Here is an 18,747-nt window from a genome sequence, read left to right on the forward strand (position 1 = left end):
TGATGTGTGTCGGTATCGGAGGAGAGCTGTAGAGAGACAGAGGTCTTTCAGAGGGAAAGGCGGTAATGGATCCCACTAATGATATGACCTTTGCTTTCATGACTCTCACAATAACACCGACCTGGTTCTACATTGATTAAGATTATGATCACCATGGTGACGCTGCGTCTTGCCGTTTCCTGCTCCACTTTCCTTTTTTATTGCAATGTTTCACATCTACTGAGCCATTTACTTTATGTTCCTATTTTTATATTTGATTTTTTTCTTATTGTTGTTGCATTTTCGAGATGGAACCTGCAAGTAAGCATTTCGTTGGACGATGTATACCATGCGTATCCCGTTTATACGACTAATACAACTTGAGAATGAAACATGGATATTCAGGGCCCGTGTTGAAAGGATAGCCTTGGGAAGCTGAAGGTTGGGGGTGTGGGAATGTAGACTGTTCTCTGAAGGCATCTGAGGACATCACATACCAACGCATTCATATCCATTATCCACCTTCAATCTGCTCTCAATGTCAGCTACTGTAATGGAAGATAAAAAGATCTGAGAAAATTGTTATTGAATGAAAGGAAGTATATTTCAGCTATGGTATCCATCACAATGAACGTTAAGTCAATGGGGACTTGCATGCTCATTTGATTCACCTGGGTTTTGTACTATTGCTGCAATTTGTGACACAGAAATAAAAGACAAATGAACACACTGTTTACTTGCATCACATCACCAGAGTTTGTGAATTCCTAAATTGTAGAAGTGAATTTGCTGAACCTCATAAGGAAGCAAATTTGAACAATTGATCATTGTTTCACAGCCTGGAGAAAATCAATAGAATAGTTTGTTTGAGGGTGAAATTGCAATCAAACACCAACATATATTAGTTTCAACCAAATTCATGGTATAGACATAAATGTTGTTTACGAAACTAAACACACAGCTTTTTACTCTAAGGCATTATGATGCTATTCAGGGCATTGCCTAGAACCTAGACTGCATTGGGAACTAGATCAACTAGGGGAAAGAGAGAGAACATATATCAGTAAAGGCAAAGATTCATTTCCTTTTTAATTGAAAAATCAGTGAAAGACTGAGATTTTTATAGCTGTCTATTGCACATGCAATTACCTATCCACAAAGTCAATTTCATCTAAATTCAAGGCAATTCAGGAATTGAATTGCAATCAAGTGAAGAAATTTACTCAACTGCATTCAATTCAACAGACAGAAAGTGAACTTTCATTGAACCCAACAAGGAGCACATTGGAATTACTAATTGTATTCATTTGAGGAGATCCAGCACGGGGTAAAGCTGGCTATAATCCAGCACATTAAAGCCACATAATTAAATAGAACACTATTATACTGTTTCTCTATGGATAAAGCAATGGTTGTGACAGTGAGTAACAACACTGACAAAAGCCTGGTCCCAGATCGGTTTGTGGTGTCTTGCCAACCCCATACAACGTGACAATTACTATACAGTAGGAGTTGGCCAGACCAGTACAAAGAAATCTGGTTCCAGGCTAGTGAGCAGAGCAGTATGAGTGACAACACAGTGCTCCTGACATAAACAGCACTTAGCAGGAAGCAGTTATTAGACCTCAGGAGATTTCAATTACTGGCCTGATGGGGTTCCTGATCAATGGTGAAGCATGTATCTAGATGAGATAGTCCAAGAAAGATGCTACTGTGTGTGTGTGTGTGTGTGTGTGTGTGTGTGTGTGTGTGTGTGTGTGTGTGTGTGTGTGTGTGTGTGTGTGTGTGTGTGTGTGTGTGTGTGTGTGTGTGTGTGTTGCATGCGTGCGTGAGCCATTGGAGCCTAGCAGCACTGTGTGTAGTGGACATTTTATCTTGGTAATAGTGTGGTGTGTCCTGTTAGATATGCATGTTTTTCTATTCAACAATGTCAACTGACATACAAGATGCACTGAGCCATTATTAGGGTTAGAGATCAAATAAGGCTCCGACAGCTGAACAAGATTAGAAAATGTCAAACTGTTTGTCGTTACCTCCCTAAACCTGCTACAGAGGAATAAACAGAATCACAGACACTACAACAACCAAACCCCAAGCCCTTCTGCAGTGCATACTAACCTAAAATAACATTGTTTCTGGCTGTATGGTTGTATGGTTTTCTCCCAGCCCCTCTGAGACGTATCTAAGTGTTAGAGGAGACGGGGGCCTTGCAGATCTCACCAGTTAAGGAGGGTGGTGGGCCGTGACCCACATCTGGGGCCCCCTCACTCTGCAGGTTCCTATTACTTCCCTCTGTAGATTGGAAGTGACAGGCCACTCAGGCAAAAGTGTCTGAGCCCCTCTCCCATCAGCAGCTGCACAGCCATCCGCCGAGCATCCAGCCTGATTACACATCAACGAGAGAGGGGGACGGGGGACCCCAGGAAAGGAGATGTCCAGCTGGAGAACACACACTAAACACAACACCTGTCTGTCCTGTCCCACTGGTTGACTGGCTCAGTCACATCTGCCAATTTGTCCCTCAGCTCAGACATTCTTCTCTGTGTCGCAGAACCAATCTATCTTTTCTAGCTACCCTGCTAAGAAATCAACCTAGCAAATTGTTCAGACTCCTTACTCAGCCCACAACTAGGACCATCAAAACACAACTCATTTACCAATGTTTCATGGTGCTGCAGGTTCATTACTTAAATAGATCTAGATAGCTACCTGTCTCTGTGTCACCCTCTGTGGAAAGCAGCTGGTGGGGAGGGGAGAGGAGAGGAGAGGAGAGGAGAGGAGAGGAGAGGAGAGGAGAGGAGAGGAGAGGAGAGGAGAGGAGAGGAGAGGAGAGGAGAGGAGAGGAGAGGAGAGGATACAGTGAGTCAGCAGGCCTTCTACCTGATATTACAGCAGGAGGAATTCACTCCATTACCTGGGTCTGATGCATCAAAGGACTAACTCTCCTCCTCAACAAGCAATAACTAAACATGTTGTCTCGTTTACTTAAGTGCTCACTCTCTCTCTCCCTCCTCTCTCTCTCTCCTCTTCCCAGGTGTGAAGCTAAGAGGAACAGCTCGGCAGTCCAGAGAGGTACGTTATTTTCTCTCCTCCTCCTCCTTTCAAACAGAGAAAGAGTGTATATGTTTAAAAAAATCTAATATGGTGTTGAGTGGCAGTGCAGTTTCTGTGTCTGATAACATCAGTGCAGAGAAGCTGACCTAAGGCCTCCCCCAGTGTGCCAGGGAGGGCCAGCTCTCTGCAGCCCATGGAGAGTAAAGTAGTCTTGGTTTATGCGAGCTGGAATGGCTCATAGGAGCAGAAGCCTGTTTCTGTAGCATGAGGCAGCTTGAGGAACAAGTACAACCCCTGGACAGGATGCTAGTCTATTGCAGGGCCTTACCCCCAATCTATCTCATTAATGCTGAGTGCCAAACAGGCTGAGGTGTATTTTTACAGTGTTTGGTATGACTCGACCAGGGATCGAACTCCCAAACTTCCAGTCTCAGGACGGACACTCTAACCACAAGGCCACTGAGTTGGTCCAGCCCAGGGAGAGCCAGGGGATAAATGCTCTGTGGAGGTCTTGGTGTGACACTGCAGGAGCGAGAGAGAGGGCACAGCCAAGGCTCTGACTACTAGATACTGTAATACCAGCCTGGAGATGAGGGGGTTGTGTCAGTGTGTAGCTGTAGGAGAGAGAGAGAGAAAGAGAGAGGGGGCACATCCAGGGCTCAGACTACTATATACTGTAATACCAGCCTGGAGATGAGGGGGTTCAGTGTGAGACTAGGAGGCTTTGAGGCTGCAGAAGAAAGAGCAGCTGGTTGCTATGTCAGACACACTCCTGGTTCCTCTCTTTCCTCCCGCTGACCTCAGTTTGCTCTGGTGTCCTGCTCTCAATAGAGATGAGAGACTTCCATTAGTGTGAGTCCTGCATGTGGGTGTCTGATGCTGGCTGGCTACGCTGTGGCTGATCCTGCTCTGCTACCCAACATGAAACGGTCAGGGAACCATTCCTACTACTCCTTCCTCCTTTGGAGGTTTCCCAGATGATATAGGTGGGAGTACTGGGCACCTGATCCAATGGATGTCAGATAGGAGATGAGCACAAATTCATGATGGGCTCCCATCACGTTATCCGTTGTACAATTAGGATTATACATGCAATCTATTGGCTTTATGGCGCCATAATTGAAATAAAATGTCAAAACGCATGATAGCCTCAGGCCATCTTACCATGGTAATCTGCCTGTAGATGATTTGAATTTAGATTTCCCATTAAGTGTTTATAAGACATTTATATGACATTAGAGCTCTGTTTATTGGTAGTTCACCCAGTCATTTACAGTGTGTGGCATTTCAATCGGAGAGGTTGGAGAGTTGGTCAAGATGTAGAGAAACAGCACCACTAAGTGTTGAGTCTGAGCACTACAGAAATCAGGAATGTATAGATACATTTTTTTTCCACCAAAGGTTTTTAAAAGAGTGTTGGTGAATTAGTTCACGGAACACTATAAAGAGTGTTTCACTGAATAAACATATTTTCATTTTGAATGCCAGAGAAGTTTTAATAGTAATCAATACTAAATCACTCAAATATATTTATAAAGTCCTTTTTACATAAGCAGATGTCACTAAGTGCTTTTACAGAAACCCGGCCTAAAACACCAAAGAACAAGCAATGCAGATGTTATTGAAGTCTTGCATACATTTGACATCTGTCAGCGCCATTTGTAAAGTCGATGTATTATCTTTGTCCATCAGGCGCTGTGTACTCAGGACAGTGAGGGTGTGAGAGTCAGCCCAGGCCAGGACCAGAGACTGGCTGTGGAAGGCCTAACCAGCCCCATCCCCCCCATGCAGTTCCCTGCCTTCCAGTGGACCAGACATTCAGCCACCCCTGGCTCTAGGGAACAGGACATGGGCTCCCTGCGCGTCACCAAGCGCCACAGGAAACTACTGAAAACCAGCCCTGTGGTCTCTAACAACTCACACAACTCCTCCTCGTCCTCCTCGGGTTCCCCGGACTCTCCTGAGGAGAGCTGGCAGTGGCACAGACTGTCCCACATCCAGGAAGCTCGGCGGAGGCTGATGAAGGAGGTCTGTGCCAAGTACAAGAGCAGCATCTCCAGGACCATCACACCTCACCACGTGTCCCGGATCTATGTGGAGGACAAGTACAAGCTGTTGTACTGCGAGGTGGCTTATTGATGATCTGATTATTGCATATTGATTATTGGGCTTCTGAATATTGCTGTTATATACTGCTATCTATATTTTTACAACTTATTGATTATTGGTGTATTTTTGTCATTGTGACTGTGATGCTGGCTGCAATGATTTAACAAACCAATTAATAAAGTATTTTAAAATCTAATCTCTTTTAGGTGCCCAAGGCGGGCTGCTCCAACTGGAAGAGGGTCCTCATGGTGCTATCTGGCCTGGCGTCGTCCACCCACGAGATCAAACACGACGCTGTCCACTACGGCAACCACCTCAAGAGGCTGGACAGCTTTGACCGCCAGGGCATCACGCAGCGCCTGGAGACCTACACCAAAGTCCTGTTTGTCCGCGAACCCCTGGAGAGGCTGGTGTCCGCCTTCAGGGACAAGTTTGAGAACCCCAACACCTACTATCATCCTGTATTCGGGAAGCCCATCATCTCCAAGTACAGGGTGAACGCCTCCAAGGTGGCCCTCAGGACAGGCAGCGGAGTGACCTTCCAGGAGTTCATGCAGTATCTGTTGGATGTGCACAGGCCTGTGGGCATGGACATTCACTGGGAGCCTACCAGCCAGCTCTGCAGCCCCTGTCTGCTGGACTACAACTTCATTGGCAAGTTTGAGACCATGGAGGAGGAGGCTAATTTCTTACTACGTAGAACTGGTGCCCCGCATAACCTCACCTTCCCCAGTTTTAAAGACAGGAACCCCAAGGCTGAGAGGACTTCAACTCATTTAACCCATCGCTACTTTGCACAGCTCAGCACTTCAGAGAGACAGAGAGCTTATGACTTTTATTACATGGACTACCTTATGTTTAACTACTCCAAACCTTTTAAAGATTTGTATTGATTGTCTCTCTGATCTCTATTTGAGTCCTCAAATCTCCCCTGGCTTTAAGTGGAGGAGCGCACCATAAAAATGACTTCCTTTTACAAGTATTACTAGAAGATCATCACATGAAAACAATGTCTTGGTCAGGCATGTCAATGTGGTCCTGTACTATATACCGATGACTAACTGCAAAATATCAAACTCACAAACAATGTATCACTGCACAGTCAGTGACGTGAAAAGACAGTTCAATGCTTTAAATGCTTTGTGTTACGTGAAGAGGTACCCACCTATCATTTTTTGCACTTAGTGTAGCAAATTCTTTCAAATTCTCCAAAAACGTATTGACTCAGACTGAGCATTAGTCTGCCACACTACTGCTGGAGAGTGTGTCTGGGTCTTATAGGTTCCCCCTTAAGTATCCCTAAGTACTACATTACCACACCATCCCACTACCCTTTAGAATACACATCCTCATCACTGCCATCAAGGATTTTTCTGACACTAATATTTAAAAACTGTACAAAGGGCATTCAGATGACTATATATATTTTTCTATGTATTTCTATAATGGATATATTCAGTGCTTCTTTGTGGGGATTTTAATTTCTGATATAAATTATTGATATTTCAGTAATTATATTGTGAATGTGTGTAGAGAATATCTGGCTATATTTAGGCCTCTTGGGTCCCCCTGTACATCAGACCCTGTAAAACACGTGTCAAACTCATTCCATGGAGGGCCAAGTGTCTGCAGGTTTTTGCTCCTCCCTTGTTTCTTGACTGATCATTGAAGGTCATTGGTTAGTTAGGAACTCCCCTCACCTGGTTGTCTAGGTCTTAGTTCAACACAAATAAAAGGAAATAACAAAAAGCAGGGTACAGTCGACCCTCCATGGAATGAGTTTGACACCCCTGTTGTAAAACATGCTAGTTAACACATGGACACGTAGAAATTACACTCCAATCTTTCCCTAATTACCCAATAAGTCCCTGCAGTGAAATATCACTGCAGTGTTAGAGAGAACAGAACACTGACACCATCTCTTATACTGACACTGACAAAGTCACAAGGCAGCTTATCCTACCCAACTCTGCCTCTGTGTGTGTGTGTGTGTGTGTGTGTGTGTGTGTGTGTGTGTGTGTGTGTGTGTGTGTGTGTGTGTGTGTGTGTGTGTGTGTGTGTGTCTGTGTCTGTGTGTGTGTCTGTGTCTGTGTCTGTGTCTGTGTGTGTGTGTGTGTGTGTGTGTCTGTGTGTCTGTGTGTGTGTGTGTGTGTGTGTGAGACAGAGAGCGAGACATGTGTGAGAGAGAACAACTGGAGCTGCTGCTCTGATCTCTTTTCATGGCTCTGAGGAGGAGTAAGCCCTGGCCCACAGCCCAGACACACTCAGACCTGCTACCGTAGGTCCCTCACAAGACACACAACTGTGAGGACAGCTTTACGATGAGATCTCTCAACAGGGTAACAACTTATACAACCCATAATAACACATCATCTACTGTCCCACAAACTGTACAGGCAATGGGTTGTAGGATCTGTGTGAGAAAGCTAGTGTTCAGAGAAGCCAGCAATTGGAGCAGTATTTCAAAATATCCTCTTTTACCTCCTATGACCAACACTGATTTATAGCTCCACAGTAGAGTACCACAGCTATTCTGAACAATTGAAAGGCAGGGACTTGGGGCCAATCAAACACAGTTTCCTGGATAAGTCAGAAACATGACTCTTCCCTGGCTGCTAGAACGCAGGGTTGGTTGGCTTTGTGAAATCCGTCTGTAACAGAAGGAAGCTCAATTGCATTTGCTGTTGTGTTGTGACGTGTATACAGGTCATGTTATCGACTTGTCCCTGAAACGTGGTTGCTGTTTTTAACTGAAGAGGCCTCTAATAAGTAAGTAGAATGTTCCTCATATTCAATTGTGTCTAAAAGGATACAGCACAGGGGGAGGTGCCTTTCTCTATGTGACCAATTACAAAGAAATGCACATTATTTGAATTATATATAGACACTATATTGAGATTTTTATAGATTTTTTAAGAAGAAACAGAAAGAGATGACATATTTATGATGGCAAATATTATAGGATTATGTCAATGTAGTGTGTTGGCTTTTGCAGTTCCAAAATCTATATGTTGTTTAGATGGTGGTCTGATTCTATGTAGTTAGCCAGACTCCGGTCCAAAGCTAAATAGCATAATATAGGTGTTACTTTAACCTACAAAATGCTCCCTCACTCACCAACCCTGTTCTATGGGGTTTCTTGGAAATGTAAGTATGTGGGTCTATGGGTACAACACAGATATATCAAAACTATTTACGGTAACAAGTGAATGTATAACTGTTTTATCGTTGGTGCAAAAGTGTATAAATACCTGTACATGGTCTGGAACCCTTTGCCTTATTTTACACTGCCAATCAAAAGGTGTATTTCAGGAAGACCTTCTGCAGGTGGTTGGTTTCTGTCTGCTGAGTGTCTACTAATAAACTGTCTTTAGCATTTTCACAATGCTGCTTCTTTTTCATGCTTAACACTCTCAACAAACCATTCAAATGTTTTTGTCTCCAACAGTTTCCGCATGTGGAAACAGTCAATAAGACACTTTTTCAAGTAAGAAGACACACTCAAACCAAAGTTGTGCACCCCTGGTTTACGCATACTCTTTATTTTGTCTTTCCAAAATATACCTATTCCAACATCCATTGGAAGTATACTCAATTCATAGGCGAGGCAAGAAGGCCTAGATTCTCTTTCCCAGTTCACAAGAAATGTTATATTGAAGGAGTAGGTATATGGTATTGTGAATGTAACCAGGCCCAGACTACTGCATTTGGGGCCCTTAGGCCATCGACTTCCTTTTGTAGCAGTTTTACAAATTCTCAAAGCAAATTTAAAGCTATTCTACACATTTTGCCATGAGGCTAAGATATCATTTCTCTGTTTTAAAGCTAATTTCCTACAATTCTACACATTTTGCTTTGTTTTTTAGTGGAGCTGAGTGGTGGATGAACATGTCAACTCAAATTGATCAATATGTAGAGTAGAGAGAATTTGAATAAACGCTGTAGGCTGATTTCCACAACAGCCTTCTGTATTAGTCATGACAACAGTCAGGAAGTTTAAAATTCTGTTTAAATCCATTCAGAAAACAAAGGCCATCCATCTACCTCATTAGTGGGAGAAATCTCTTGACATGCAGTGGAGAGAACTTCTATGTTCTTTCAGCTCCAGGCTACAGAAAACAAGGAATACAAGAAGTCTGCTGGAAGTGAAAAAAGAGACATCTTCTCAACTCATAAACATTGTCCTGTGTTAGATATAAAAAATAATAATGATTTGAATTTCAATAATACTTCTATTTTCTACTAATGTCAATTAAGCTCACAGCTAAACATTCTAATTCTGCCTGTGAGGCAAACATTAGCATGGCTGAAGAAAATTGTGGCAATGTTCCTGCTGTGAAGAAATAATACAGCTCTCTGTTGGTGAGCATAAACACTTTTGCACGCACACATACACACACACAAATGTGCTCGCACACACACACACACACAAATAAATGATTGACACTGTGATGGCATGACAACCTGAATCAGATCAACGGGCTGGCCCACTCTCCCATTCATTACCATAACAAATTTGCTGCTTTGCTTTCACTTCTCAATTCAGCGGGTTGCATTCAAGAGACATCTATCTCAATAATATTTCATCAAAGGTTGATGATGTGGGTGAGCTCATCTGATTCATATGCATGCCAGAGTCATTTTCTCACTTTCACATGAATTTCTTGTTTGTTTTGACAATGTGCTGGAACACACCCAAGACGCGCCCTCTGCATTGAACTATTTGGGAGGAAAGCTCATTAAAATGATTTGCTAGGGGTCTATTAATAACTGTTTGATTCCAAGCAAAACTAAACATAAGCGATGTTTAGCTTTTTCTATTGAAAATCCACAGAACACATCCTTATTGAGGACATATCCTTAAACACTCGGCTTTAAGACGTCATCTCATTTGGTTAACAGGCTCATCCACCAACAAGCTGTTGAGCCTGGATACAGGCCTGGTTCAGCATTTGGCAGGATGGCAAGGCTGTGTCTGGCCAATGTCTGAATAGATATTTATTCCACGGTTAAAATCTTTGGTAACACTTTAATTGAAGGGCACCTACAGAAGGACGTCATAACATATTCAAAAGCCACACATAAACACTTTCATGACAAGTACATAATGCATTTCTGAAATGAATCTGTGTAATTTTATGTTAATTCTATGGCACATACATCAACGGCCACATTATTGCACTGTTCCCTGTTATTGGACAAATCCAACATGAACACAAGGTGGCAGCACATGATCTGAAACAAATGGCATGATGTGAAAATTCTATTGAACAAGTAATGTCCAGTGCTTCAATAGAATGTGATGTAACCACAGTGTGAGTTCAAACACATGCCATGTATAATAAATTGCCACTTCTTCAAGCATATCATTCAAAAGTTGTCACGGATGTTGTCAGAGCTCAGATTTAAAGGAAAACTTCCATAAAATCGGCTGCAACACTTTTAATTAAGCTATATGCTGTCATTGACATGAATTATGCAACAGCTTTAATGAACTTGTATCAATACACACAGGATCTATAATTAAGCTGGTCACGCAAGCTGGTGGGTGGGCAAAGAGTCGTTCTCTAACCTTCAGGCTATAGCTTCTACAGAGGCGATAAAGCTTGTTTGGATCGTTGCAACATTTGGGTGATAAAAAGATACTCCTGTGTGTCTGTTACTATCTAAGGAACAGAAGTATTCCCCTAATGAAGACATTATGCAGATGCTTTTCCATGTAAAAGTAGATTTAGGCTGTGTGGAACATCTGTGCAGTGATGAGGATGGACAGGAGTAAGTATTTTCTGATGAGACGGTTTAGAGAGCGAGAGGAGTGGGGAGGAGAGACAGGGAAAGGACAAAGATAATATATTGACACTCGGTAGACAGAGTGAACAGTTAGTACAAGTTCAGTACAGGTAGCTGACAAAATTAAGGAAACACTTAAGTAAATGAGGGATGCAAAGTATATTGAATGCAGGTGCTTCCACACAGGCGTGAGTTAATTAAGTTAATTATGCTTAGGGTCATGTATAAAAATTCTGGGCAGGCCATAATTTTAGCTGCCATGGCTATGGCCCCGTAGGATCAGCAGGCATATGATGACAATGCCCCATCCACAGGGCATGAGTGGACACTGAATGGTTTGATGGGCATGAAAACGATGTAAACCATATCCCATGGGGGTTTCCGTCACCAGATCTCAACCCAATTGAACACTTATGGGAGATTCTGGAGTGATGCCTGAGACAGCATTTTCAACCACCATCAACAAAACACCAAATTATGGAATTTCTCGTGGAAGAATGGTGTTGCGTCCCTCCAATAGAGTTCCAGACACTTGTAGAATCTATACCAAGGTGCATTGAAGCTGTTCTGGCTAGTGGTGGCCCTACAACCTATTAAGACACTTTATGTTGGTGTTTCCTTTATTGTGGCAGATACATGTATCTCATCCTATATATCTTACACACATACACTAGGATTGGCTAATATAAGCACTAGTCCTTGGTTGTAATTTATACATTACATTAACAACCCTTCAGATAATAAAGGCATGCTTAGTGATGCTTGTCACATTGATGATGAAGAAAATGTGTCTCCTTTTTGTCTCATGAAACGAAATCATATTTCATGCATGTATGTATTTGAATGTCTATTTCAAATATCAAGTGATGCCTATGATGGTAGAATTAATAGAACTACTCAGACAGGATTGCCCTAGTCTATAGGTGCAGAGGTTGGCTAGCTTCTGTAAAGAATAAGTCTATGGTGTATAATGTTCCCCATTCGACACCTCCTCACCTCCAGGCACAGCTAACAAACAGGTACAGATATAGAATCCTAATTTCAGCCAGTTTGCTACAGCAGGAAAATAATCATTTAACAGGAAATGTGAATTATTATGTGGATTTTAATTAAGGGACATTTTTGGGGGGGATGATACATTTGTAGGGGATGATACATTTGTAGGGGATGATACATTTGTAGGGGATGATACATTTTAGAAGTCTTTTTAAGTTTGTGCAAGAAAAATCTCAATAACAATTTCTGATAAAAATGAAGATCCGACATCTGTAGGTATCCTATAGCACAATGCAGAAATCAGCAGGGTTCCTTTACCAATTGAAAAAAAGTCTCCTAGATTTTAATCATCGCAGATCAGAGTTGTCTTATGTCTTCTAAAGTACCTACAGCACACTAACAAGGTTGAAATACTTTGTTTTACTCAGGCTATTTTTCTTGCCTGTGGCTCACAGCATCATTATCTCACACACCTAAAAGCCCTGCATCTATTTCCCTCTATGCCTTCCCCTACTGCTCCTTTCAAGGAGAGAGAGACATACCGAGCACAGCATTCAGTGAATCATTTCCATTCTCTGACACCTTCCTTCCTAGCTGTCTATCTCCTCCATCAAGTAAAATGAGGGATGAGAGTGACAGAAGAGACACCTGGCCCTGAACAAGTGAATGACTGCTGACAGAGAGAGGATGGGAAAGAGAGGAAGAAGAGTGAGGGGCCCGCATCGCACTGCCTGATGGGATAGAATCGCACGAGGAAGCAACAAACTACCTGGGACTATCAGTTATAGTGACAGGGCAGGCGGTGGCGTTCTATTAGCAGGCCGGGGGATAGGCCCAGAGCAGAGCCCGTCCCGCCCAGGATGGATGGGCCTTTCTGGTGGGACTAAATTAATACTGGGGAGTCTAGTCTAGTGAATTGTTTTGGAACAATGTCCTCCTGAGGAGCTAATCAGACAGGAGTTACCAGAGAGTGCCTGTGGGGTTAGGGCTCTGTGTATCAGGGCTGCCTGGGAGAGATAGCAGGTGCACCACCACAGAAACAAGAACTCATTCCAGGGCAGGAGATAGGAGCTCTTGTCTCGTCCCTCTTGTTCACGATGGTACAGTCTTAGACCACTATATATAGACTCTTTACAATATAGAATAACTAAATGTTTTTGATGTATTCATGAATGGCAATTAAAGGCTGGTAGTTTTTCAGGTTGTAAACTTAGATAGTAAACTGATACACCACAAGTAACTTATTGAGGTATCTGAGGATCCTTATAGAAGTATTCACATTTCAAATGTGCCTCAAAATGATGTGGTTAGGTTTCTGTGAAACTGAAGATAAAAACATATTCACTTTAATACCCACTATCAAAGTCCAGTCCAGTCCACTGGCTACTGAAACCTCTGCTATTCTAATGTGAACTCACATAAGTAGAATAACTTGATGTATTTCTGAGTTGGGACCTGACAGGATGAGGTCAGGGATAAAACAGAGTGGATAACAGCACTGAGACCGTACATTACTGGGTCATTAAGATGTGTAATTGAACACACTGTATGGTTGTTCTCAATGGAAACCCGGCGTAACTAATGGCGACTTAACGTGTTACTGAAAGACATCTATGACCACAGGGCGGGGAAGAGAGTGAATGTGCCCCGGCCGGCTAGCGTTCCTTTCAGCCTGACATCAGGCCAGTGTGGCACAGTGGAGAGGCTTGCCTTGCTGCCCTGAGAGAGAAGAGTGCCTCTGGCCAAGTGTCTGTATCACTGCAAACACATTCACAGTGTGATTCACTGCTCAAAGGAGACACATCACAGACTCACAGGCCCATGAAAACACATACCATATTCTATTGTAACTGAGGTTTACTGTAGTGTTGGGAATGCTACTGATGGTTTTGGAGCAGCCATTGTCTTTGTTTACCAAAATTGATATTGATGATTTCCTAATGATAATATCTTGCTCCTTGTAACAAAGGCAAACTCAAACACTATGATGATATACAGTAGTACTATATAATATTCTATATGAGGATGAAATAAAAACATGATGATTTGTTGCAAGTTCAGTGTGCAAAACAGTTTTTTCCATGTGAAGTTGGTGGGATTGCATGTTGTGACCATAAATGTCATCAGCTAGCAGCTCTAGTCCCTATCAGCCAGCTTGCTACACAGCACAGAACTCTCTCCCCTCTCGCCTCAGGCAACGGCCACACTCGCACCCTTCCCCCCTCCTGTGTCTGTCTGTCTGTCTCTCTCTCTCTCACCAGGCCCCAGAGACCCCCCACTGCCCCGGGGCCCTGGGATCCCACAGTGTCAGGGAGGCCTGAGTGTTGACAAAGCAGCTGGCCTTCAGAAGACACATCAAACCCAGGCCCTGGTTGCGTTTAGGGGCTGAACACTCAACAAAAGGACTCCAAGTTTCAGTCCTAGGCCATTACTAGCCCCAACAACAGAACTACACACCCACAGACAGAGAGAAAGCAGAAAGGCCCTCAAGGGGACATAATATATTATATTCCCTGTTAGAAACAGGATCCCTGACTGCTGAATAAACTCAAAACACGTCCCATACATTGTGAATATTCAGAAGATGGCAGTGGAGTGATGGATTATCATAAATGTAAAGCATAAATCGAGGTTAGGGGGTTGGTGTCATTTTAACACATGCATCCTAATGACAATTCTGGGTCCCCCTAATGCTGGTTTTCTCCCCCTAGGCAACATTAACCGGGCACCTTGCATGGGATGTATATTAGAGATGACTGGAAGCATCACTCTTTCACATTGTTACTGTAAATAAAATAGTAGACACCAGCCAGTAACAAAGGAAAGTGTATTTGTTTTATATTGGTCCCTTCATCTTCAAAACAATTATTGATCAAGTCCCACAATTAAGAATTAAAGAGAATAGTTATCTTAGAAGACGATATTAGTAGTAGTATACAGTGCATTCTGAAAGTATTCAGACCCTTCAATTCTTTTGTTACATTACAGCCTTAACTAACATGGATTAAATATTTTTTCTCCACTATATTAGTAGTAGTATACAGTGCATTCTGAAAGTATTCAGACCCCTTCACTTTTTTCACATTCTGTTACGTTACAGCCTTATTCTAACATGGATTAAATTGTTGTTTTTTCCCTCATCCATCTACACACAATACCCCCATAATGACAAAGCAAAAACAGGTTTTTAGAAAGATTTGCAAATGTATATATTATTTTATTTTAAATACCTTATTTACATAAGTATTCAGACCCTTTGACATGAAACTCGAAATTGAGCTTAGGTGCATCCTGTTTCCATTGATCATTCTTGAGATGTTTCTACAATTCTTGATTGAAAACATGCACACTGTGGTAAATTCAATTGATTGGACATGATATGGAAAGGCACACACCTGTCTATATAAGGTCCCACAGTTGACAGTGCATGTCAGAGCAATAACCAAGTCATAAGGTTGAAGGAATTGTCCATAGAGCTCTGAGACAGGATTGTGTCAAGGCAGAGATCTGTTGAAGGGTACCAAAACATTTATGCAGCATTGAAGGTCCCCAAGAACACAGTGGCTACCAAATACTAATTGAGTCATTCTTCAATGGAAGAAGTTTGAAATAACCAAGACTCATTTCACCTTAAAATAAAGTGAACCGCCTAAAACAGGCCAAACTGAGCAATCGGGTACATAGAATGGCCTTTTTTGTCAGGAGGTGACCAAGAACCCAATTGGGGAATATTCAGTCAAACTTTCTCTGACAGAGCTTGAGAGTAATCTGTGGAGATGGGAGAACCTTCCAGAAAAATAAACCTTTTACCTTACCATCTTCCATTAGAAATAAAAATACAGAACTTTAAATGTAATCAGGCCATTATGGTAGAGTGGCCAGACGGAAGCCACTTCATCAGTAAAACCTGCCTTCCCTCGTCACACATTTCAGCAATATTGGACTCAGCCACTCATCATCTGTTTATTACCTCCCCTAAAGGACTCTGTTCCCTGACATTGGGGCGGCAGGGTAGCCTAGTGATAAATCCAAGATTCTCTGGTCTGATGAAACAAAGATTGAACTCTTTGGCCTGAATGTAAAGCATCAGCATTTTACTGTCACGTCTGGATCATGCAGAAACCATCAATTACACCATCCCTGCTTCAGCGGTGAAGCATGGTGGTGGCGGCATTAATAATATTATGAGTTTTCTGCGCTGTGGGGATGTTTTTCAGCCTGGCAGGGACTGAGAGACTAGTCAGGATCAAGGGAAAGATTAACAGAGCAATGTACAGAGAGATCCTTGATGAAAACCTGCTCCAGAGCGTTTTCTCAAGACCTCAGACTGGGGTGAAGTTTAACCTTCCAACAGGACAATGACCCTGTTGCAAAATAAGGACACACAGCCAAGACAACAAGGGGAAGAGCCTCAGTGACCAGGTGGCTGATGAGATACAACTCTCTGAATGTCTTTGAGTGGCCCAGCCAGAGCCAGGCGGACTTGATGACACCATAGGCCTTGTTGATCTCTGCAACATCTCTGGAGAGACCTGAAAAAGTTTTTGATGTATTTCAAACGCTCCCCTCCAACCTGATAGAGCTTGCAAGAGGATCTGGATGGCAATGTATCCCTCAGAAGAATGGTTTCAGGAGTTTCAGGAAACTCCCCCAAAAACAGTTCTTGATGGGGCTGCCAGACTGTGATATGGCCATTTCTTGTAGGAGACGTCAAACATGATGACAGCACCAAGAAGACTCAAGGCTGTAATCACTGCCGAATGTGCTTCAACAAAATACTGAGAAAAGGATCTGAACAACTTTGTTAATGCGATATTTCAGCTTGAATTTTGTTGATAAATTTGCCAAAATGTATAAAAAACTGTTTTTGCTTTGTCTTTATGGGGTATTGTGTGTAGATTGATGAGGGGGAAAAATATTCATACATTTTAGAATAAGGCTATAACATAACAAGATGTGGAAAAGGCGATGTGGTCTGATTACTTTCTGAATGCAACGTAGACCTGTCATCTACAGAGGTGAAAAGGTGAGAGATTTACCTGAAGCACTGAACGTTTTCCCTGTGATTAGAGTCTTATAGACGACCACATGATGGCACTAGAAAGGATTCTTTATCAATACTTAAATTGAAAATATTCTCCAAATAATGTCAAAATAGAAATATGGTAAAACCAAAACAAGAATAGCTGAATAGCTAGGGTTAAGCATGTAGTCTTTGGTTCAGTTGTGGGTTCAGTAGCATCTCATTAGTTAAATCAGCAGTTATGTGATGGTTGGGGTTGGAAGATAGGGAGATTGATGAGGGTTAGGGTTAGGTTTTTAGAATAAGGCTATAACATTAGGGAAAAAGCAATTGGGGCAACGGGGATAGGGAACAGGGATAGGGATAGGGATAGACCACATGGGCATAAAAGGATTAGGACATTAATGGGTTAAAATAGAAATAAGTTGGGAATAGCTGAATAGTTAGGGTTGGGGTTGGGGATAGGGATAGGGATAGGGTTAGGGTTAGGGTTAGAGTTGGGGTTAGGGGTTAGGGTTAGGGTTAGGGTTAGGGTTGGGGTTAGGTTTGGGGTTGGGGGCGCAAGGTTTGGGGTTGGGGCACTAGGGTTAGAGCATTGTCGGGTTGGGGATAGGGTTAGGGTTGAGGGTTCAGGGTTGGGGACACCTACACCACCCGTTCACAGGAAGGCCATAAAGATCAGGACAGCAACCACCCGAGCCACTGGTTCAGTTTCATCCAGAAGTTGGGGTAGGTGCATTGGGACCGTTAGACTGAAAAACAGCTTCTATCTCAAGGCCATCAGACTGTTAAACAGGGTTGGGGACTTAGGGTTAGGGGGAAATTGGCCACTTTAAACAATGCTACCTAATATAATGTTTACATACCCTACATTATTCATCTCATATGTATACGGGTTGTAATGGGTTAGGTTTACATTCATCTCATATGGCACTCAATACCATCTACTGTTGGGGTTCACTCATTCATATATCTTTATGTACATATTCTTTATCCCCTTACACTTGGGTTGTTTTGGAATTGTTAGGTTACTTGGTTATTACTGTTGGGAACTAGGCACAAGTTAGGGTTAGGGATTTGATTTGATTTGGTTAGGGTTAGGGTTAGGGTTAGGGTTAGGGTCAGGGTCAGGGTTAGGGTTAGGGTTAGGGTTAGGGTTAGGGTTAGGTTAAAGTCCAATCCATGTCAGAAATGTTATTAGCATTTTTCAAGACAATAAATTGCATGTTGCATTTTTGATCCAACCCAAGTAAATGCTGTTTAGTCTGCAAAACTAAGTTGACATTCAACAGCAGCATCAAACTCTCACAGAGGATAAAGTACTCAATCCTTTTTCTGCACTTTTCCCAACTTAATTGCCAGCATTTAGGACTTGGGGGGGAATCACTCTGTGCCTGTTAAAAGGTGTCTCTGTTCTATATGCAACACAATTCCACAAATTCTATTAATAAACTGGTACCTCTCATGCTGTCTTTGAAATGATGAACAATGAGTGTCGCTGCTGCACCTCAGACACATGCCAACATCAAGCAGAATGTCAAATGACTGAGAAATGGAGCAATTGACAGGATCGAGACTCCATAAAGCATGCATATTACTAAAAGCAAGTTCTGGATGTTCTTTTAAAACTTCCTCCACACTTGCCAGAGGAAACAGAGGAGTGTCGAGAAGGGGTGCAATACTCGGGTTAGGTTACAGTTGTGAAGAGTAAGCAGGTATTTAGATAAGCTGAGTACGACTGCAAACTGTTTCCTCTTCTGTGTTTCATATAGTTACAGGGTTCACTGATGACCCTC

The 18,747-nt window shown here is 42.5% G+C and overlaps 1 protein-coding gene across 1 annotated transcript in view; it reads left to right on the forward strand.

Moving 5' to 3' along the window:
* The window catches only part of LOC115123129 (carbohydrate sulfotransferase 8-like), a 263,485-nt gene extending 257,076 nt beyond the window's left edge, over window positions 1-6,409 (forward strand). The window contains exons 3-5 of the mRNA XM_065013163.1: window positions 3,014-3,051; window positions 4,726-5,160; window positions 5,349-6,409. Coding sequence (XP_064869235.1) covers window positions 3,014-3,051; window positions 4,726-5,160; window positions 5,349-6,035 — 1,160 coding nt within the window. The 3' untranslated portion in view covers window positions 6,036-6,409. The remainder of the gene's footprint in view (window positions 1-3,013; window positions 3,052-4,725; window positions 5,161-5,348) is intronic.
* Window positions 6,410-18,747: the final 12,338 nt, after the last annotated feature.

Source organism: Oncorhynchus nerka, linkage group LG28, assembly GCF_034236695.1.
Source record: "Oncorhynchus nerka isolate Pitt River linkage group LG28, Oner_Uvic_2.0, whole genome shotgun sequence".
In the NCBI taxonomy this organism is placed as follows: domain Eukaryota; kingdom Metazoa; phylum Chordata; class Actinopteri; order Salmoniformes; family Salmonidae; genus Oncorhynchus; species Oncorhynchus nerka.